At 36.5% G+C, this 23533-nt stretch overlaps 1 protein-coding gene across 6 annotated transcripts in view; it reads left to right on the top strand.

The window, feature by feature from the left end:
* The window catches only part of ABI3BP (ABI family member 3 binding protein), a 258654-nt gene that overhangs the window by 103578 nt on the left and 131543 nt on the right, over positions 1–23533 (top strand). For all 6 annotated transcript variants that reach the window (XM_060010562.1, XM_060010560.1, XM_060010563.1 and 3 more), the window contains exons 5-9: positions 7053–7234; positions 7788–7843; positions 17423–17471; positions 18416–18487; positions 19061–19153. In XM_060010562.1, the coding sequence (XP_059866545.1) occupies positions 7053–7234; positions 7788–7843; positions 17423–17471; positions 18416–18487; positions 19061–19153 (452 nt within the window). The remainder of the gene's footprint in view (positions 1–7052; positions 7235–7787; positions 7844–17422; positions 17472–18415; positions 18488–19060; positions 19154–23533) is intronic.

Raw genomic sequence — 23533 nt, 5'->3', positions numbered from 1 at the left:
AGCAATCAGAGAAGAAAAAGAAACAAAAGGAATCCAAATCAGAAAGAAGAGGTAAAACTGTCACTGTTTGCAGATGACATGATACTATAGAGAGTCCTAAAGATGCTACCAGAAAATGAATTTGGTAGAGTAGCAGGATACAAAATTAATGCACAGAAATCTCTTGCATTCCTATACAGTAATGATGAAAAATCTGGAAGAGAAATTAAGGAAACACTCCCATTTACCATTGCAACAAAAAGAATAAATTACCTAGGAATAAACCTACCAAGGAGACAAAAGACCTTTATGCAGGAAACTATAAAACACTGATGAAAGAAATTAAAAATGATACAAACAGATGGAGAGATATACCATGTTCTTGGATTGGAAGAATCAGCATTGTGAAAATGACTCTACTACCCAAAGCAATCTACAGATTCAATGCAATCCCTATCAAACTACCAATGGCATTTTTCACAGAACTAGAACAAAAAATTGCACATTTCATATGGAAACACAAAAGACCCCGAATAGCCAAAGCAATCTCGAGAAAGAAAAACGGAGCTGGAGAAATCAGGCTCCCAGACTTCAGATGATACTATAAAGCTACAGTAATCAAGACAGGATGGAACTAGCACAAAAACAGAAATATAGATCAGTGGAACAGGATAGAAAGCCCAGAGATAAACCCACACACATACAGTCACCTTATCTTTTATAAAGGAGGCAAGAATATACAATGGAGAAAAGACAGCCTCTTCAGTAAGTGGTGTGGGAAAACTGGACAGTTACATGTAAAAGAATGAAGTTAGAACACTCCCTAACACCATACACAAAAATAAAATCAAAATGGATTGAAGACCTAAATGGAAGGCCAGACACTATAAAACTCTTAGAGGAAAACATAGGCAGAACACTCTATGACATAAATCACAGCAAGATCCTTTTTGACCCACCTCCTAGAGATAGGGAAATAAAAACAAAAATAAACAACTGGGACCTAATGAAACTTAAAAGCTTTTGCACAGCAAAGGAAACCATAAACGAGATGAAAAGACAACCGTCAAAATGGGAGAAAATATTTGCAAATTAAGGAACTGACAAGGGATTAACCTCCAAATTATACAAGCAGCTCATGCAGCTCAATATCAAAAATAAAACCCCAATCAAAAAATGGGCAGAAGACCTATATAGACAGTCCTCCAAAGAAGATATACAGATTGCCAATAAACACATGAAAGGTTGCTCAACATCACTAGTCGTTAGTGAAATGAAAATCAAAACTACAATGAGGTATCACCTCACAGCAGTCAGAATGGACATCATCAAAAAGTCTACAAACAATAAAAGCTGGAGAGCGTGTGGAGAAAAGGGAACCCTCTTGCACTGTTGGTGGGGATGTAAATTGATACAGCCACCATGGAGAACAGTATGGAGGTTCCTTAAAAATCTAAAAATAGAGCTACCATACGACCCAGCAGTCCCACTACTGGACACATACCCTGAGAAAACCGTAATTCAAAAAGAGTGATGTTAACCCTGAGAAAAGCATAATTCAAAAAGAGTCATGTACCACAATGTTCATTGCAGCTCTATTTACAATAGCCAGGACATGGAAGCAATCTAAGCATCCATCAGCAGATGAATGGATAAAGAAGATGTGGCACATATATACAATGGAATATTACTCAGCCATAAAAAGGAACAAAACTGAGTTATTTGTAGTGAGGTGGATGGACCTAGAGACTGTCATACAGAGTGAAGTAAGTCAGAGAAAAACAAATACCGTATCCTAAACCATATATATGGAATCTAAAAAAAAAAGTGGTTCTGAAGAACCTAGGGGCAGGACAGGAATAAAGATGCAGATGTAGCAAATGGATTTGAGGACACAGGGAGGGGGAAGGGTAAGCTGGGACGAAGTAAGAGATTGGCATGGACATATATACACTACCAAATGTAAAATTGATAGCTAGTGGGAAGTAGCCGCATAGCACAGGGAGATCAGCTCGGTGTTTTGTGACCACATAGAGGGGTGGGATAGGGAGGTTGGGAGGGAGACGCAAGCGGGAAGGGATATGGGGATATATGTATACGTATAGCTGATTTAATTTGTTATACAGCAGAAAGTAATGTAGTATTGTAAAGCAGTTATACTCCCATAAAGATGTTTAAAAGAAAAAAAAGAAATGATACTGAGTTTGCTGCTAGTCTTGTTAGTTTTGATATTAGTTATTTTATGTGATAATTGCCACTTCAGGCACGCTGTTCCATTTTAGATACCGCTAAAATCACTAGAAACTTCTTTCTCTTGAGCTTAAACAGGCCAGCAGTGAGTGATAAAAAGATTTTGGAAATGGTTTACCAGCTTGAAAATTATTCTAAGAGTCCAGAGATAGTAAGAACCCAAACTGGGCCGTTAAGTGTTACTTAGTAGTAGAGGCAAGACAAGTGCAAGAGGTATCACTCAGGGAAATATAACTGGACTTGAAAACTGATTGGACACAGGGAGAAGGAATGTGAAGACAACAGGAATAGGAACAGATTTGGAAAAGATGAGTAGATTTTAAAGTAGTTATGAAGTTCACAGATGATTAAATCATTGGATTTGACCATGATGTTTTACTGTACTAACAGGTCAGACACCAGACTGCAAAGAGATTTAGGCATTATGAGTGGTAAGAAAACAGAAGAAAGTAGATTAATTTTGAGAAATCTTGTGTTAAAAGGTAATGGCAGGAATAAGAAGTATTAGTTTTAGTTTTGCTTTGATACAGTGGGAAATAGTTCAACAACTTTTTGACTCAGAGAAAGGTCCTTGAAGAATAAAGAGAAAGGATGCAGAGTAGGTGGAATAAGAAAATGGAATAAAATTACCAAGACACTTATTTTTTAGAAGAAGGGAGAACCCTGGAATTGGAGAGGGGCAAGGAGAGAGTGAAGGGGGAGAGAGAGACTTTGAGAGGAAGGGAGTGAGGGCAGATTTTATATCAGCAGTCACAGTCTCAGCAAGGCAAGAAGCAAGGATGTTGACAACGGGGGGCGTCAGGAAGTGTCCTTTGATGTGAAGAGAGCAAAAAAAATGTGTGAGGTGTGGAATAGATGTTCTAGGAAATATAGTAATTAATCACATAGAAATAAAAGAATTGCTGAAAAAAGTATAGAAAGTCCCACAGCTGGCCAACCATGTGCATCAGTCCAGGCTAGTTTGTGAAAGGACTAAATTTATTGACACTATTCAATTTCTCCACTTGGCAGAATTCAATGCCATTTACATCATAAATTTTATTTATGGGATTTCTGCCTCTAGGGTTTCTAGCCTGTGTTATGCCTCTGTATTTTATTAGAATAGAATGTCTAATTTGTAGCTAGAATAAAATTTTAGAAACAGAAAGGATTCAAAGATTGTCTAATCCAACCCCTCTTTTTCAAAGTAGAAATTTGATATATAAGTGGGCAAAGAGACCCTCCTGAGGGCATGCTACTAGTTTGCAGCTGGCAGATATCCACGCCAAGCCACTATCTGCCTTCTCCATTACATTTGGAGCAGCTATGGTATTTTTTAAGTTATAATAACGATTATTGTCAGTTTTGAGACTCTTGGGGAGACCCAAGCACAGAATATCACCAGTTGAACCAAACACTGCCCTCAACAGTTGCTTACCACTTAATTAGGATGTGAGATATCCTTGTTTCTAAAATCCAAATTGCTAGTCAGGCTTTGCAGAGGTCTGCTCTGATGACATTCACTGGCTGTTACCTCCGTCTTTAGTAGACTTGTTGCCCCTCTATGCATTTGTGTCCAAATTTAATTAACCACAGAAAAAAAGTGCAATCAACATTTGATCCTGGATGTCCTCAGACAATATTGGGAAGTCTGTGATTATGTGAAAGCCTTAAGTAATGCTAAAAGAACTTCTGATTCCTTTTACTTCTCTTCCATTCTGGGTCATTTTACCTTGTTTTTGCATCTCCTTTTGCTGAGCCCTGCAGTAGATAGTCCAATGCAACACAGAAGGTATTAGCTTATGAGTCAGAAAACAGCCATTTGCCTGGTTCTGTCACTGATTCTCAGGCTTTAGGCACTTCTTGGCCTCTCTCTTCTATAATAATTCTTGCTGTGCTCATTTCAGAATTTATTGTGTGGATACATGGAAATACATTTAAAAATCCTAAGCCCTCTGCAAATGTACCATGTAGACATTTATTGAACTCTCCTTCCATTTGCATTGATTCTATAAGAATGCTGAGGTTTGGTAAATGAACTCTTATGCAACAACATATTGCAAAATATAATTGTAGACCTAATGGCTTAAATCAGAATATTTTGGTGATCGAGTCATTGGCCATTTAGAGCAACTATAATTTTAGAATGACCCTATGAGCACCTAAGTATCCATTCTATTTGTTCCACAACATATATGGAGTACATACTCTGTGCTAGGTTGTACAGTATTATCATCATAAGGCCTATATTTTGCTTTAAAATCAAGAAAATAGACTTCACCACTTTATAGCTAAGTAGCCTTGTTTACTGTCTCTTTTAAAAATTTAGAACTTGCCTATATTATACAAGTATCAATTAAGCCAATGTTGGTGAGGGTAACCTAACTGAAGCCGAGGAGAAGGCCTAGCTGCCTGTACTTTTATTTTTCCTGACCAAGTTGGTACAAGAGAGGTTAGTTAGAAAGCTTTGTGATCAAAATAGAAAAAAATTTACAGGCTAGATTTTTTTCAACAAAGTCTTAGAACATGTCTGTCTCATTCCTAGGAAGAGGATATAAAATCAAACTTCCTGGGAATCCTGGAATCTGGCCTCTGGTAGTTCTGTTAGCATTGCCCCACACCCCTACCAGATCATTCAAGCAGTTCAGGACTTCAGAAATGTATCCAAACTAGAAAAACATAACTCTGGAGGCCCATCTGGTCTGATTTTAGTTTCTCTGCACTTCCCTGAAGTCCTGTAATAGCCAGGGCACGGGAAAAACGACAGAAATTCTGTTCGACGTACTTGTCAACAAATGTGTTTCATAAACTACTGTTGATGGTTCAACTCACGGGACACAGAGCATTCGTATTCTGTAACATTTGTTCCCAGTAGCAGTTAGTGTTCTGGCTGGAACAGCCTCCTTCACTCGTTCTGTTTTTCGTGACTTTGGAATGGAGTATGGAGCCCAGAGAGCTGCTTTTACGAGGAAGACGCAAGCTAATGAATGATTTCGAACATTTCAGTAATTTGTGACTAGTAAGAAAGTAGGCTGAATGTATGAATACATCCCTTTTCTGTACTTAAGAAACTATAACCCCCTTGCTGACTTCATGGGCGTGCAACCAGTACGGTCACACAGGTTCCCCACTTAGAAGGGCCCATGCTTGGTTTAATGCTCTGTTGTCAGCGTCTTAAAAGTCTTAATCATTTTTGAATAAGGGGCTCCATGTTTTCATTTTGCTGTGAACTCCACAAATTGTGTAGCCAGTCCTGGCCCTTGTTTCCAAAGATTCTGGGTGTTTTTTTTTTGTATCAAGAGCTTGTGCCTGGCACTTAAAGAGGACACGATAAACATTTTTAGCATGAGTAAATGAGGGATTTTAGGGCTCTAAATAAAAGCAATTGACCTGAATCTTAGGGTGAGGAGTGGGGGAGAGGTACTAAAGTTTTGAGAGAAAATTTAGAATGTAAAAAAAGAGTCTAAAATAGTATAACAAGCATGTATGTTTCCATTGTTAGTACATGACAATTATTATTTTATTTTATTCTATTTACTTAAAATGTTTATTTAAGAATAAAAAGCAAATAAAGTTTATCAGTTGGCCCCATCTCTAGTCTCATGTATTTCCCTACTTGCTCACTGGGAGCCAAAGCACTACCATAAATGTTGTATCCTTCCAGTATTTCTTGTCCCTTTACACTGCCAGGAATGATATACGGTAACATATTTTGTGTGAGTGTTTTAATCTTTGCGCAAATGGTGTGAAACTACATGCATCATTTTGCTATTTTCATTCAATATTTTGTTTGTAAAATTTAGCCGTATTGATACACGTAGCCCTAGTTCATTCATTCTCATTGCTGTATCCAGTAGCAATGCAATTTCCTTTCCTGACCTGCTTCCCCACTTTGTGAGACTGTTTAGAGCAGAGCCAGAGGAGTTTTTCCTGCTTTTCTGGTTCTGCCACTAGTAAAAATCACTAGCTGGATGACATTGGGCGAGTTAAGAGATCTTTCTGAAACATGGTTTTCACATTTGTAAAGTAGGATTAATGATTTCTACCACTTAAGATGTTTTTGTGACAATTAAATGAGATAATATATATAAAACCTACCATGTGTTAAAGATAATATATATAAACCTACCATGAGATAATATATATAAAACCTACCATGTGCAAAAAAAATAGTGAGGATTATTAGTACCTTGTGATATATATGTCTGAATATTATGAAGCCCTAAGCAAATATGTAACAGTGATCTTGAATTTGCATTGTTCGATTTTTCTCATTGTACTCTCAGCCTGACTATTGGTGTTGATGCTTTTTTTAATAGTAAGAAAATTTCACCCTTGAAATAAAGTCCTGGATGCATTAGAGTGCATCAGGTTCCTCTCTTACAAAATTGAACGGTATTACCTCTAATGTGCCTTCTATGGTGTTAAACGATATTACCTCTAATGTACCTTCCATGGGCTTAAACCCATACAGTTATGAAATTATAATATTAAATATTTATAAAAATATGCCTATGTTCTTCTCTATGCATAATTAGAAAAAAATGAATGTCTAGTGTTTTCCAACTTTCAATTTGGAAAGTATCAGATAATAGAATTGAGAGATCTGGAATTCTGTTAGACCATGACTGTGCTGTTACCTAGTCCCCTAACTTGCAATTAGAAATTAAAAACTTAAGCACGCACGGAGAAACTGTTTTTATGTTCTCTGAAAATTAAAAAAAATCTAAACAGAAGCCAATGTGAAATCTTGAGAGTAGGTGGGAATCTATGGTGTATTAAGAAACTGGAAGTACATTCTGAATCTCCCTGTGGTTTTATAGCATATTTTGGTTATTCAACAGATTTTATACAATTCGCTATAGAGAAAAGGATAAGGAAAAGAAATGGATTTTTCAACTCTGTCCGGCCACTGAAACAATTGTGGAAAATCTAAAGCCTGACACAGTTTATGAATTCGGAGTGAAAGACAATGTAGAAGGTGGAATTTGGAGTAAGATTTTTAATCACAAGACTATTGTTGGAAGTAAGTACCTAGAACTATTTAAGTGAGCTTTCTGTAATATTTTTTCCTAATTATCAAATTTTAAATTATTTTATTAGTTGTATAATAGGAAATGAGTTAATTCTCATTATCCATATTTATGAAAATACAAAAGTAAACAGAATTTGAGCATTGATATTTCAGAATCTTTTTTATAGTGAGTGTTTTTTTAAAAAAATGGTAAACTAATATTTGACAGTAGCAATCGTTGATAACAATTTATTTGGCCATTGTCATATTTTAAATCAATCTCTGACCTATGAACACTAACTGAGCCAAAAATCGATAACATGTACAAATGCTAAGTTAAAAAGCTGGGTCAGTGGAATTGAACGTGCAGACTTTATGGGGCTGGGCTTGCTTCCTATCATCCCTTGTTTCGAACATCATTGGAATCAGTGTTTGAAATGAGAGCAAATAAAATAATATGCCCAAGTTAGAGCAGAACTTGTAGTTGTCTTCATAATGACTAGTAAGAATTGATTTAGGGAAAAGAAGAATGAAAAGAATGTCATTTTCCTCTTGTTTTTGTCAGGTAAAAACAAAGTAAATGGGAAAATCCAAAGTACCTATGACCAAGTCCACACAGTGGTATGTACCAGCTTATTTTCAAGAATGTTCTTTTAAAAATGTGTCTGCATTATACTTTCATTTAAATAAGGGAGTAGTCCTATTATGAGGTACTGAAGCTGGATTAACTGCCTAGCTATAGGATTTTGGGTCAAGTACATAATGTTTTAGGAATTAGTTTCTTTCTCAGAAAATGGAGGTGGAAGTATGAAACCAGATTATCTCTAATTTGTTTAAAGCTCTAAAATTCTGATATTCTGTATAGTTATCTAGTATTTCAGTATTCCAGGTATTTTGAGATTATTCTTATTATCTTCTGTCCTGTGGGTTGTTTTTTACTATAACATGTTTCAAGAGTGAATAAGTACATGCACTACTTAACCCTGCGATTGTTCAAATCTTTCCTCTATTTTCTATCATTTCCTACTTAAAAGAGCCAACCCTTTTCAAAATGATGAAGCAACTGGTTTGGTTTTGTAACATGCCCAGCTTCTATTCAGTGCAGTAAATGTTTGTATATTTTATGGGCCCAGCATTTTCCCCGTCTAGAACTCTTTTCTCTCTCACCTTAGGAGCTCAGTCCCTTGTTCTCCTCTTTCCCTCCACTTTTCAAAATCTGTTCTCAGGAAGCATTATATCAGTTCCATACTACCTGTTATAAATGTAAGCCATTGTTAGAACCATCACAAAGACACTTGCCATTGAAATCACATGCCTAATTATAAAGTAAAGAACATTACGTCATAGAGCAGGTAGAGAAGGCACTTTGGTGAGAAGAGGAGAATTTGATGCTGGCTTTGGTCTATGTATTGGGAGTATCCAGCCAGGGAAATATTCTACAGTCAAGTGAACATGCAAAGACTCTATTCAGGGTTGCAAATTTGTTCTTTTCAATGTGTGCATGATGTATGTGGATAGATGGTTTTTTATGTCTATTGAATAGTCCACAGAATAACCCACTGTTCATGTAGCCCAGTGGGGGGAAAATGGTAGTACATACCTCAGTGAATAAAAATATGCAAGATTCTTTTCATTGACAGAAAATGGGTTTGGATAAAATAGAACTGAGAATTACTGCTGATAAAGGAAATGTTTCTTTGGTTTGAACTGGCAGAAAAGTGTGTATATTGGAAAATTATTGTCATGATTATTAAATTATTGTGACTGCCCAGGAAAGTATTTTGGTATATTTAAAATCAAAATATAAGAAAGGAGATTGTAGGTAAATTCTGAGGCCTGGATTGATTGATTCATTTATTTTCTTTCTCTCTTGCCTCCATCTCTTCTCTCTCTCTCTCTTTCTCTGTTTGGTTTTGACTATTTTTCTAATTATCTGATATTTAAAGATTTATAATGTATAAAAATGAGAAAAGAAAAATTAACAAAATTACCTATAACACTGCCAAATAAAGACCAGTAGAAAACCATTTATGGTCTACTGTTAAAACTTTAGAACATTGTATTTTTTTTCAAGCATGTTTTCATTATAAAATTAAAATCATGCTATATGTGCAATTTTATATCTCATTCTTTTCACTTAGCCAAAATATGACCTAGCATAGTTCATGTCATTAAGTACTTTTCATATACATAGTTTCAATTGCTGCGTATTACATAATCTAAGTACACTATCAGCTACTCAATCTGTTTCCAATTTGTAGGCATTTAAGTTATTTCTAACAGTTTAATTATAAGTCATATTATGGTGAACATTTATGATCATAAATCTTTGTTCACATTTCTGATTGTTTCCTTAAAGTAGATGCTTAGAAGAGGAATTAACAGTTTAGAGTTTTAACATTTTTTCAAACTTTCTAATATGTTTGGTCAACTTTCTTTCCAGAAAGGTTTTACCAATTTACAATCTTATTGGCAATGGATCAGAGTTATCTTTCTGTAGTACCCTGATTTGCAACATTATGTATTTCCATCCCTAAAATTTTGGCTAGTATAATAGTATAAAATGGTTTTTAAATTTCTATTTCTGATTGCTGATAAAGCAGCACTTTCTTCACTTATTTATTAGCCACTTGTATTTTCCATTTAATGACCTTTAGTTTCAGTTCTTTGTTTATTGGGCATCTCATGGTTTTTTTTATTGAATAGTTTAAAGACTTTAAAGAGCAAAGACTCTTTGAGATATCATCTAGAAACATTATTTGCACATTCGTTATCAATTTTCTTTATGGGAATTTGTGAAATAGGCAAGTCTTAATTTGCTTAATCAACTTATTTGTCTTTTCCATTGTCATATCTCCAATTGCCTTATATTTTAGAAAGCCCTTCCCTATCCAGAGATCAGATAAATATTTCTCTCTTTTTCTTGTCTTATAAGTGGTTTGATTTTGTAGTAATTAAACTCTAACCTATGTGGATTTTATTTTGCTATATTATATGTAGTAAGTTCCTATATTGATGAGGTTATATATTTTCCCAAATAATTAACCAATTGGCTTAGCACCAAGTATTGAATTCTGCCATTCCCTAAGGTCCCTTTGTCTTTGTCTCTCTTAAATCCAATCACAGGGAATAGAGTTGCTCTTCCATGCTCTTCTAGAACAATCCTCGCTGTTGTGTTGAGTGGTTTCCTAGGAAGCACATCTTATCTCCATCCTCTTGGCTGTCCTGCTTTATCTTACATGTGACTCGATGTCGTTTCTTTCATTCCTTCTTCTCAGCAATCACATCTCAATAATTTGTATTTCTTTTGGCAGAATATTTCATTTAGGGTGAGTTACTCAGCAAGATTGGGAAAGATGATTGACAGTTTATTTCCAAAAAATTTAATTTATTTTCCACATCATAAATAGCCATGGCAAGAAGGTCCAGTTAGAAACTTCCTGCACCTATGACACAGAGCCAGATATTTTATCACTTCAAGCTGTGAGGCAGATTACCCCAAACTCCAGCCAGCTCTAACGAGCTGTGCTCTGAAACTCTTGGGTATTTCCAAAGGAAAAGTCGAATTAACTGAAAAGATATTTTAAGGCTTCTCTGTGAGCCTTTCTTCATTGTTACCTTCTAGATAGCAGAAAAAATGTTTCCCAAACTGCCTTCTGTGCATTTGGGTAGCTCTGGAACATGGGAAAGTTGAAAAGGAACCAGCTGGGATAGACTTTGACCATCTTATATAATCATTTAGAATTGATTCTGAAAGTTGATTTGATACTTCAGAGGTATATTTTAATATTTTAAGTCGATATCAATCCAATGTTTACCCATCTCTTCTCTGAGACTGATCTTAGAAGGCAGTATTTCAAGAGATATTAAATTAATTCCAGAGTTTTAAGTAAAAGATACATTGAAAAATGTTTTTATTCATATATGCATGCTTATACCTAAAACTTAAATGCAGCAGAAACTCCTTCACACCTTCTGAAAAGAGATTGGAAATGTGAAAAACAATTTGAACGTGAGGCGATCCATTTTTAACAGATAAATAATATTTAGATTAAAAATTTGAATGTTAAATACAGCCCCATCTTAAGCATCTTGTTACATTATATATTGTAATTCATGTATCTAAGCATGTGTTCTGCAGGCAAGTCCCAGTACACTTGTGCCAGAGGACACTTAGCAGGGGTCTCTTCTGATAGGTTAGTGCCTTCCTTCTACTGCTTGTTAAATACTTTCAATATCATCCCTGCCTACACCTCTAGAAAAATCAGAGAAAAGATGTATGCATAAACAATAACGCTGATTCTTCCCGTATAAGTTGTATCACTTGAGATCCATGTAACTGCAGAAGAAAAAACAGATGATAATTTTGCTATTTTCTTCACGTTGAGAAGCAAGAACACTCTTTTTATCAAGGTGAAACCTAGTGTTTACTGTTAGATTCTTCTAAAAAATTTTATTGGATTATAGTTGATTTACAATGTTGTGTTAGTTTCAGGTGTACAGCAAAGTGATTCAGTTATACATATACATATATTCATTCTTTTTCAGATTCTTTTCTCATGTAGGTTATCACAGAATATTGAGTAGAGTTCCCTGTGCTATACAGTAGGTCCTTATTGGTTATCTATCTTATATATAGTAGTGTGTGTATGTTCATCCCAAGCTCCTGATTTATTCCTCCCCATCACATTTCCCCTTTGGTAACCATAAGTTTGTTTTCAATATCTGTAAGTCTTTCTGTTTTGTAAATAAGTTCATTAGGTTTTTTTTTTTTTTTTAAAGTGTAAACTGTTTTTTGGTTTTTTTTTAAATTTATTTATTTATTTTTGGCTGTGTTGGGTCTTCGTTTCTGTGCGAGGGCTTTCTCTAGTTGCGGCGAGCATGGGCCACTCTTCATCGCGGTGCACGGGCCTCTCACTGTCGCAGCCTCTCTTGTTGCGGAGCACAGGCTCCAGACGCGCAGGCTCAGTTGTTGTGGCTCACGGGCCTAGTTGCTCCATGGCACGTGGGATCTTCCCAGACCAGGGCTCGAACCTGTGTCCCCTGTATTGGCAGGCAGACTCTCAACCACTGTGCCACCAGGGAAGCCCCATTAGGTTTTATTATATAAAAAAATAAAGGAATGATGTCTAAAAGGACCTAACTTTAATACATTCTCTCTATATTTTAAAAACACTTAGTTATCTAACTAGTTCACTAACCAAACAATAAATTTTTGAAGTATGTAGCATTTATTAACAGATATTTTAAAATATAAGTTTAATTATTTAATTAATCCAAATCTCCTTAGAATAAGTGTTCCCCTAAAATATGACATCTGTTTTCACCCTTCCATTTTTTTTCCATCAGAGATCCACCCACCTTTTTAAAAAGCCATTTCAGTCATTGGCAGAAAGAGAAGTGGTACCAATTTTTAAAGTGTAACAGTTAGCAGATGAGTGAATAGGGAAAAATACAGTGTGGTCCCCACCCGCACCCTAAGATTGTATGCAGTGAGTACATCAGGTGTCCTTCCATTCTTAGCAATCATCGTCCTAAGCAGAAACTTGAAAATTTTACGTCTAGACCACTGATATCACCAAAGGTGTATGTCTGATTCCTCCCTAGCTGACTGGAAATATGGAGACTTTTGCAAGAAGGATGTTAGATTCACTTTTAGTCAGATGTTAGATTGAATCAGTATATTTCATAACTTTCATCAGGACATCCAAAAAATGAATTAAAACCAGAATGTAACATGCCCAAGTTTTTCTCATGTTGTTTAGCTCTTGAGTCTAAAGAGCTGAAATTTGATTTTGAGCAACCCTTAGCCACTCCCCAAATGGACAGTTCCACTTTATCTCAGGGCCTAAGAATAAAGTTAAATCTACAATGGATATGCTGCCGCCACAAAAATATCAAATGGACAAACCTGTAAAGAGTACCTTGCAAAGAACAGCACCCTGATGTTACCACTACTTTTATTAAAGCTAATTTTCAAAATATAATATCGGGAGGAAGATAGTGTAATGCAGGGTGAATCCAAAGTCTTTCATGTGGCTACTGCTGCTGTGGTTATTTCTAGATGAGTGTAGGTTTTCCCTAACCAGAACTGGAAAGCAAGCTGGACTGGCCCTCAGGGGCATTGCCTTTTACCACTTCAGCATCCTCTCCCCATTGAATCTGACCAACTGGTTACTCAGCCACAGTGTCCCCAGAAAAATGGTAAAAATGATTTCCCTTAGCCAGTCACCCTGCTCAGGATATAGCACAACCTGGGTTCTTAAGGAATAGAATTCCTCAAAACTGAAAAAAATAATTAATCCCTTAAACGGTAGGAGGGAAATATGCTCACTTCTTGAATACAATAAACATTTAAAAAATAATTGCTGAAGGGTGGGATGAGAGCTGAGGAAGGAAGTGGTGATGGTGGTTTGCTGCAGGAATGGGGTCAGCAAGCAGCAGAGAAAAGAGAACCAGGGAGGAAATGGCCTAAGAAAGAAAACTGGTACCAGGGTGGTGTCCGTGGGGAGCAGTAGTACTGTGCTGAGACCACTCCAGCAAAACTGTCGCAGCATCTTGTGGGATGCGGGACTTTCACTACCTCGCTTCCCACCCCGACACCCGACACCAGCTACACTGAGACTTCTATACACATTGATAGATGCTCATAACAGCAAACCTGTGAGTGTAAGGAAAGGTTACTGGTAACTTTATAAACATCATACATGAAACAGTTCAATTGAAATTGAGCTGTAATTGGTTACATACTGTTAACTTGGAAATTATCATAATATTTTATTTCTCAGTAACTCCAGGTTACAGATGTTTCCCTACATTTTTATAAAAAGACACAGGGAAAGAATTCATAGTGTGGATTTCTTACTGGGAATTTTAGAGCCTTCAGCATTAAACACTTTGGGCAGAAGGATTTTCCTGATGCCCTTGACCTAGAGATTATCATACTAAGTGAAGTGAGCCAGACAAAGACAACTATCATATGATATCATTTATGTGTGGAATCTAAAAAAAAATGATGCAAATGAACTTCTATACAAAACAGAAATAGACCCACAGACATAGAACATAAATTTATGGTTACCAAAGGGGAAAGGGAAGGGGAGAGATAAATTAGGAGGTTGGAATTAACATGTACATATTACTATGTATAAAATAGATAACCAACAAGGACCTGTAGAGCACAGGGAACTATACTCAATGTTATGTAATAACCTATAAGGGAAAAGAATCTGAAAAAGAATATATATATATATATACACATGTATATATGCACATATATGTATACATTCTTATATATATATAATCTGAATCACTTTGCTGTATACCTAAAACTAACACAACATAAATCAACTATATTTCAACTAAAAAAAAAACCCTACTTACAGAGAGGGAGCTAGTACTTGCTCATTAGTCTTGGCGCATCTTTGGATTGTAGATTGGGCAAGAGAATAATTATAGGTCTAGAAAGAACTTGATTCTGCAGCTAAATGGTTTCCTTGTTTTTTGGCAGCACACGCTGCCCATATAGTCATGTCATCGTCTTAACAGAACACTGGTCTGTACCCATATAAGAACTCGAACAGACACTGTGTTCCATTCATGCCAAGAGTGGAATATTTTCCACTTGTTTTTGTCAAAAACTTGTTTAAAACAAATCATCCACAGGGAAGGAAATAAGAATTGCAATAATGCCGTTCAAAAGCAATCAGCACATCAACCCATAGGCGTTTCTGCTATAACGTGATGTGTCTCTGAAAAACTTCACGCTCTGCCAAGTATACACTACATGGCAGGACTCACTGGGCAAACAGAGGACCAGCCATTCAACAGTCTTTGGAATGGTAGACACAGTTCTGTCGAACGTGATTATTAGCACCGGGAAGGACACTGCGGCTCCGCGGGCCAGCATCCCCTGTGGAACCGGAGGTTGCCGCAGCAGGGGTTAAATGCTCAGGAATGATAGAGGCCACGTGTGGCAACCCTTTCGCTGAAGCAGCACAGGTGGACGTAAGGTGAACACACCAGTGCAGGGCTGTGGGCCTGCCTGTCCCTCTCTGGGGAAGGGTCCTGTGAGCAGGTACACTTATTTAATTTTCTTATGGTAAATCCAGAGGTCTTCTGCCAGTGTGACCTCAAAGCTGACTTTTTTTTTTTTTCTACTGATGGTTATACTTGCATTCCTGCTATTCCCCTCCCCTTGCCTGGGAAAAGTTGTGTATAAATTATATTTACATCATTCCTCTATTGACCAAGAGTGTATGAGCTATGCAGTACAGAAGCATATATAGTAGCTAAAAAGACTGCTGGTTAAAATAGCTTTTCCTAGTTATAAATGTAATTCACCCTTGTAAGGAACTTGGAAAATATAGAAAGGTACACAAAATAAAATATGAGATTATAAGAAATAACTACTGTTAAAAAAAAAAAGAGCTATCTCCTTCTGGTCTTTTGTCTATACATATTTGTTATACAGTTACGTTATACTATGAATATAAATTTGTGTCCTTTGTATTTATACTGTACATATTTCCCACTTTAGTAAATAGATGTCAGAAATTTGAACCATAATTTATTTAACAAAACCTCCGCTTTGGAATGATGAGGTTGTTTCACATTGTGGTAATAAACACCCTTACACGTAAATGATGCCTGTATCTTTGATCACTTCCTTAGGCTAGACTGCTAAGTAGGAAATCACTGGGTGTTTTAGTCCATCAGGGCTGTTATAACAAAAATACCACAGACTGGGTGGCTTAAACGGTCAATTATTTCTCACAGTTCTGGAGCCTGTGAAGTCCAAGATCAAGGCACTGGAAGATTTGATGTCTTGGGGAGAACTCACTTCTGGCTCACAGACAACCATCTCACATGGTGGAAGGGTGGAGGGAGTTCTCTGGCATAAGAGCACTAATCCCATTCAAGAGGGTGGAACCCTCATGAGTTATTTACTTCCCAAAGGCCCCACCTCCAAATACCATCACATTGGGGATTAAGTTTCAACACGTGAATTTTGGGGGGATACAAGCTTTCAGTCTATAGCGCTGGGCCAATATACAACACAAGAAGTATAGATACTTTTTAAAAATAATCTGATAAAAGTAAACTTTTATTTTTTTGTGTGTTTTAAACATAAGGACTTTACTACAAGAAGAAAAATAGCCAACAGTAAATGTGGTATTGTGGCACTTCTTTATTATGGTCATATCGTTTATTAGAATGGGAACGTGTTAGCAAGTCTCTTCTGTTCACAACTGTAAACACCTATGTGGTTAAGTACCTCATTCAGCATATCCTGGATTGTCAGCAGATCTAGTACATGGAGTATCTATACCATGCATACAGGCTAAATCAAGCATCAAAAAATGCATGTCATGCTTACGCCTTTACCTCAATCTAATTCTCTGTATATTTGCTGCCCTTCTCTTATCCTGTTCTGTGTCTCTCCCATGGCCGTCTTATCCCTGGCTCACAATCTCCAGTGATGACTCCACTGTAAAGTTAACACTAAATGTGCCCCTAGGTCAAGCCACTCTATGGCATCAAAACTTCCTGTGGGGCGTCTGAGGCAAAGGGAGAATGGAAGAAGGGAGAATGCACAGTCCTCTGGGACCTGCCCTTCCAATTTTGAGGTCCTCTGGGCATGAATATGTACAGAATAGTTAAAAGTACAGGCTTTGGGAGTAGAAATGTCTGGATCTGAGTCCCAGCTCTGCCTTCATGGACAAGGAAATACGTGGCGTCAGGAGTTCACGGCAGTTGTATCTGAAGGAGCAGGGCAGCAGTGGGGCCTACTCAGACAATTGATGTTGATTGCTTTTAAAAGAATATGTAGCTTGAAATCTTTTTTTGAGAGGAAGCGTAAAGACAGAATTTGGCTGGTTCGCCTCTCAAATGAAGTGAAAATAAACTAGTATTCAATTCAGAGGATTTAATTTCTTTCCATTGCAGTTTCTAAGTAAATTAAACTAATGGGAGTTTTGAAGAAACTGCTTCTGTCAAATCTTTGGACACTTATGGGGAAAACCAAGTGAGCACAATAAAATAGAGGCAGATATATGTACTAAAGATCTTTTCAGCAGCTGTTAAACCTGTGTCATGGGGAACTTCACTAAAGACAAGGTGTGCTTCCAGTTTTTTTTACTTATTTATTTTTTTAAGTTAACAGTAACTCAAAAGCTGACTCTCTTCCTCTCTTTTCAGCCAGCATATGTCCCAAAAAAGCTAATCCCAGTAACAATCATCAAGCAAGGTAATTTGTATGCCTCTGCTCTGGATATGTGTTTAGAACTATTTTAATATACTTTTTAAACTGAGATAATTAAACATAGCACATAGTTTTTCAATTTTTCTGATTATTTTCCAGAAAAAATTTGAAGAAATCAGTCTAGTAAATTAGAAGTTGACATAATTTTGACTCTTGTACTGTTAGGCCAGGTCTTGGCAAAGCACATTGGCTGGACAACCAGGGACAGAGCAACCCTAACAAGCATTAAGTTTTAAAATCCAATTAAATATATGTGGCTTTCTTCAGGATTAAGATAGCTTACATGTAGAAAATCATTAATAGGATATTTGGATTAATGAAATGATAATTATGATATAGAGGTCACTTTAAGGAAAGTAAAGAAATCCAGGTTTTAAGAGTTATGTTTTATTTCAGCCTCCACTCATTTTTGTTTTGACTTTCAGTTTTTCAAATTATTTAAATGACTCCATTATTTCCAGAAAGTTTCTTGGTGGAAGAGATTGAGCACTTAAAATAGTTATTCATTTTAAGGAAACACAATGTCCCAAGAGTATTCTCAAAACAGTGTCAGTCAGTATTGGAATTATCCAAAGATTCTTTGCTCTGAAAATGTACATTTCCTAAATCTCTTTATTTACTGAGTCAGTCTTTGCCTCATTTTGTGCTAGTTCTTTAACTTGGGTAGGCTGCAGAGAGTAGAGCTGAGAAAGGAAATTTTTAGCTAATTAGAATGGAACACTTTCATTGCTTAAAGGCACAGGAATTAAGATAAGATGTGCCTTCTAGACCTTTCGTTGCCTGTGTAGCCAGCCCAATGAGTTCCTTTCTGTTAATTAAAAAGTTAGATCAGGGTTTCTCCAGTGCAGATGGTGTCATGTTATTAGCTTCTTTCTGCTTCCTGACTATTTTTTTTCCATTCACACTGTTATCTTTTGGTATTTCAACAGTGATTCAGAATGTTACTCACAGGGCCTCAACTAAATCCCCAGAAAAGACTCCCTATGGAGGAACAATACTGGGTGAGTCTATCTTGAAATCTACACCTACATTAGTCAAGTCAGGCTCTTTTTTTTGATAATAAGGCCTTATGGAATTTTGCACTGTGAGCAGGTCTGTTAAATTGATGTTGGTTCATTTACCTTCAGTATTTAGCATCCTGGCTTGTGACCATTCCAGGCTAGGATCCAAGAGATGCTACCTCTATCCTAGTGTGTTAGAGAAACAACTCTAGCTTGTGCCTATTGGGCATGATGGCTCCCCTCCTGCCTACCCCACAGGGCTGTTGCTGTTATGAGGGAGTCTTTGTCATATTGAATTACTCTCTTAAAAGTTGTTATTAATAATGGTGTTTGTTCACACATTTTAAGCAACCATTTTACAATTTTTGAGTCTATGGATTAAAAGCCAGAATATTTGGTGGTTCAGTTCTGAATATGAAAAAGATTCTGCATAAAAGTTACTGTCATATTTTTTCCAACATTTTAAAGTTTGGGTTAAAATTGACTAAGCAAAATAAGCACAAAACTTCATGGTTTCTAATGCTCTGAACTTTGTGATGGGATGCATTTTCTTTTACTTCTGTTTTCTTTCAGTCCACCTTGTTATTCCAGGTCTTAATGAAACCACCATAAAACTTCCTACCTCCATAATGTTTGAGATTTCGGATGCAATCAAGACACAGTTAGGTAAGCAGCAAAGATCTATATGTGAACTTTGCAGGGACAGTACTAGCAGTGATATTCCTAGGATATCCAAGGGATCTAGCAAATGAGCTGTTTGGGGATCTCAAAGTAAAAACTAAGGAACAGGCACGTGCACTGTTGATGGGAATATAAAATGGTACAATTGCTGTGGAAAACAGTATGACGATTCCTCAAAAAATTAAAAATAGAATTACCATATGATCCAGCAATTCCACTGCTGGGTATATAACCAAAAGAACTGGGTGGGGAAAAGGTCTTAAAGAGATATTTGTACACTCATATTCATAGTAGCATTATTCACAATATCTAAAATGTGGAAACAATCCAAGTATCCATCAACAGATGAATTGATAAACAAAATGTGGTATATATATACAATGAAAGATTATTCTGCCTTAAAAAGGAAGGAAATTCTCACATTTGCTATAGTATAAATGGACCTTGAGGACATAATGCTAAGTGTAATAAGCCAATCACAAAAGACAAAATGACTGTGTGATTCCACTTATATGATGTACCTAGAGTAGTCAGATTCATAGAGACAGAAAGTAGAATGGTGGCTGCCAGAGACTGGAGAAGGAGGAAAATGGGGAATTAGTGTTTAATGGTATGGAGTTTCAGTTTTACAAGATAAGGAGAGTTCTGGAGATGCATGGTGGTGATGGTTGCACAACATTATGAATGTATTTAATACTACTGAACTGTACACTTGAAAAATGATTGAGATTGTAAATTTTTTGTTATGTATCTTTTACCACGATAAAAAAAATTGGAAAAAAAGTAAAGGGTAGATAGGATGGAGTGTTGGAGTTATTCATATAAATCACATTCTATAGGGAAATAGTTATTTTATATTTATATTTATGAAAGAAAAGTGAATGATCAAATTAACCAAAATATACACATTTATACAGGTATAATTTTCAAATGGAGTCATTGTTATAAATTACACTTATTATACTATACTATCAAGGGGCCACTAGAGGTCTTCAGTGGTAACTGAGGTAAGGGTCAGGTCTGTTAGAATTATTATTTACTTTGAGATTGATACTGCTTCCTACTTCTAGAAAGCACCTGATATGATTTTAGTGTTTAAAAAACATAAAACATAACAATTTGGGGAAAAAAGCAGCAAAATTCTGTAAAAGGAGTCCAGGAAACAATTGGGGTGGCCAGTGGGCTAAGCTAGTTGCTGCATTTGAGTATCACATTAGTCTGAATTCTCTCTGTAGCAGAGGATCTCACCCTTGATGAAGCATCGGAAGCCGTGGCGGGCTTGTTACACCCAGGCTGCTGGGCTCACCCCCAGGATACTGATTCCATGGGTCTAGGGTGGGGCCTGAGAATTTGCATTTGTACCCAGTACTCAGGTGATACTGGTGCTGCTGGTCTGGAAGCCACACTTTGAGAACCACCCCTGTAAAGTCTCTGGAGAATGTCTTGGGCCACTGATAAATATGGAAGAAGGTGGCATGATGTGGTGGAAATTGAACAAGACTTAAAAATGTAGAATATTTTTCTTGAACTAGGCAATGGCTAAGAACTTCAGCACTTATATACTTGAATCTTCACATTTTATGGGTGTGGAAACAGGCCCAAGCCCCTGTTTGGCAACATTTATTCAACAAATATTTATTAAGCATTACTCGGGGCCAGAACTGCAAGTAGCTCGGGACATAATTGTGATTTACACAGGCATGGGACCCACCCACACAGGAACCTCAGACTTAATTTCTCCTCCCTCATTGAAGGTCTGACCTGTTTGCTTGTTTGATGTTAAGCAATCAGATTGTAACAGTTCTAAAAGGTAAACCTTTACGTTCTCCTTAGCTGTTAGTTTGAGAACTTCCTGGAAGAAGGAGGAGCAAAGCCTTAATAAGTAGGTAGAAAAGCATAATTAGTGGACTTAGAATTTTGGAAAAATTTTCAAAATCTATACATCACCATTTTATTAAGGTATGAACATATTTTCCCATAAATCTTTGTGATTTTGTGCAGTTGTTACATTTTTACTGTAAAACATTCATACCTGTTAGTCCTATGGTGAGTTACTTCCAAGAATGTAGACAAGTGATTCTAGGCTTTATTTCTTTAATTTGTGCATCAGACTTGATCACCTCCTGTTTATCTGTAAACCCTGAGACTCAACTCTACATCATCTAAATGCTGTGCTAAAAGCCAGGAAGCTTCCATATGAAATTCCCTGAGTGAACCTGTGTTTAGAACCAGAGCTCAGGACTCTTGCACTCACCTGTTCTCTGCCCAGAGCCTATTAATACTTAGCCCCGTGCCTGGGAAAGACTTGCTTGTTCTTCTTTCTCGAGATAGTTGCTTTAGGTGTAAGGATAGGTTGTTTATTTGAGATTTTTCTTGTCTCTTGAGGTAAGATTGTATTGCTATAAACTTCCCTCTTAGAACATCTTTTGTTGTGTCCCATAGGTTTTGGATCATCGTGCTTTCATTTCCATTTGTCGCTAGGTATTTTTTGATTTCTTCTTTATTTCTTCAGTGATCCACTGGTTATTTAGTAACATTGTTTAGCCTCCATGTGTTTGTGTTTTTTACAGTTTTTTTTTTCCTGTAATTGATTTTTAATCTCCTAGCGCTATGGTCAGAAAAGATGCTTGATATGATTTCAATTTTCTTGAATTTACTGAGGTTTGATTTGTGACCCAAGATTTGATCTATCCTGGAGAATGTTCTGTGTGCACTTGAGAAGAAAATGTATTCTGCTGCTTTCAGATGGAATGTCCTATAAATATCAATTAAGTCTATCTTTTACAATGTATCATTTAAACCTTGTGTTTCCTTATTAATTTATTGTCTGGATGATCTGTCCATTGGTGTAATTGGGGTGTTAAATTCCCCACTATTATTGTGTTACTGTCAATTTCCCCTTTCATGGCTGTTAGCATTTGCCTTATATACTGAGGTGCTCCTATGTTGGGTGCATATATATTTACAATTGTTATAATATCTTCTTGGATTGTTCCCTTGATTGTTATGTAGTGTCCTTCCTTGTCTCTTGTAACAGCCTTTATTTTAAAGTCTATTTTGTCTGATATGAGTATTGCTACTCCAGCTTTCTGTTGATTTCCATTTGTGTGGAATACCTTTCTCCATCCCCTCACTTTCAGTCTGTATGTGTCCCTGGGTCTGAAGTGTGTCTGAAGTGGGTCTCTTGTAGACAGCATATATATGGGTCTTGTTTTCGTATCCATTCGGCCAGTCTGTGTCTTTTGGTTGAAGCATTTAATCCAATTACATTTATGGTTATTATCAATATGTGTATTCCTATTGCCATTTTCTTAATTGTTTTGGGTTTGTTTATGTAGGTCTTTTTTCTTCCCTTCCTTTTTTCTTCTCTTGTGGTTTGATGACCATATTAGTGTTGTATTTGGGTAGGTTTTTCTTCTTTGTGTGTTTATCTATTGTAGTTTTTTGGTTTGCATTTCCCATGAGGTTTTGATAAAACAGTCTATATATATACAAGGTTGTTTTAAGTTGCTGGTCTCTTAATTTCAAATGCAATTCTGATTTCCTGCATTTTGTACTCTCCTCACGGTTGCTGGTTTTGATATCATGTTTGCTTATGAATTCCTGCTTTTACTGTATGTTTGTCTTTACCAGTGAGCTTTCCTATTTGTGATTTTCTTGTTTCTAGTTTTGGCCTCTTGGGAAAGAGTTGTTCAGAAGGAGAAGAAAAGGAAGGAGCTGGCCAGTCTCTTACTGATTTGGTCCCTAATCTGTTCATCAGAATTCAAAAACCAGGATTTGTGAAGGAGACCGAAAATGAGCAGAGTTTTTCCCACACCACTGCTCTCACTTTTTTTTTTTTTTTTGGAGTGTAGTTGATTTACAGTGTTGTGTTAGTTTCAGGTATACAGCATAGTGAATTAGTTATACATATATGTATATGTCCACTCATTTTTAGATTCTTTTTCCATATAGGCCATTACAGAGTATTGAGTTGAGTTCCCTGTGCTATACAGTATGTTCTTATTAGTTATCTATTTTATATATAGTAGTGTGTATTTGTCAATCCCAGTCTCCCAATTTATCCCTCCACCTCCCTTATCCCCTGGTAACTATAAGTTTGTTTTCTACATCTGTGACTCTACTAGTGTTTTGTAAATAAGTTCATTTGTACCCTTTTTTAGATCCACATATAAGCAATATCATATGATATTTGTCTTTCCGTGTCTGACTTATGTCACTCAGTATGACAGTCTCTAGGTCCATCCACATTGCTGCACATGGCATTATTTTGTTCTTTTTTATGGCTGAGTAATATTCCATTGTATATATATACCACATTTTCTTTATCCATTCCTCTGTTGATGGACATTTAGGTTGCTTCCA

This window comes from Delphinus delphis, chromosome 4 (genome assembly GCF_949987515.2).
Source record: "Delphinus delphis chromosome 4, mDelDel1.2, whole genome shotgun sequence".
Taxonomy (NCBI): Eukaryota; Metazoa; Chordata; class Mammalia; order Artiodactyla; family Delphinidae; genus Delphinus; species Delphinus delphis.
The sequence above is the reverse complement of the archived record's forward strand: the minus strand, read 5'-3'. Positions and strand labels throughout refer to the sequence as shown.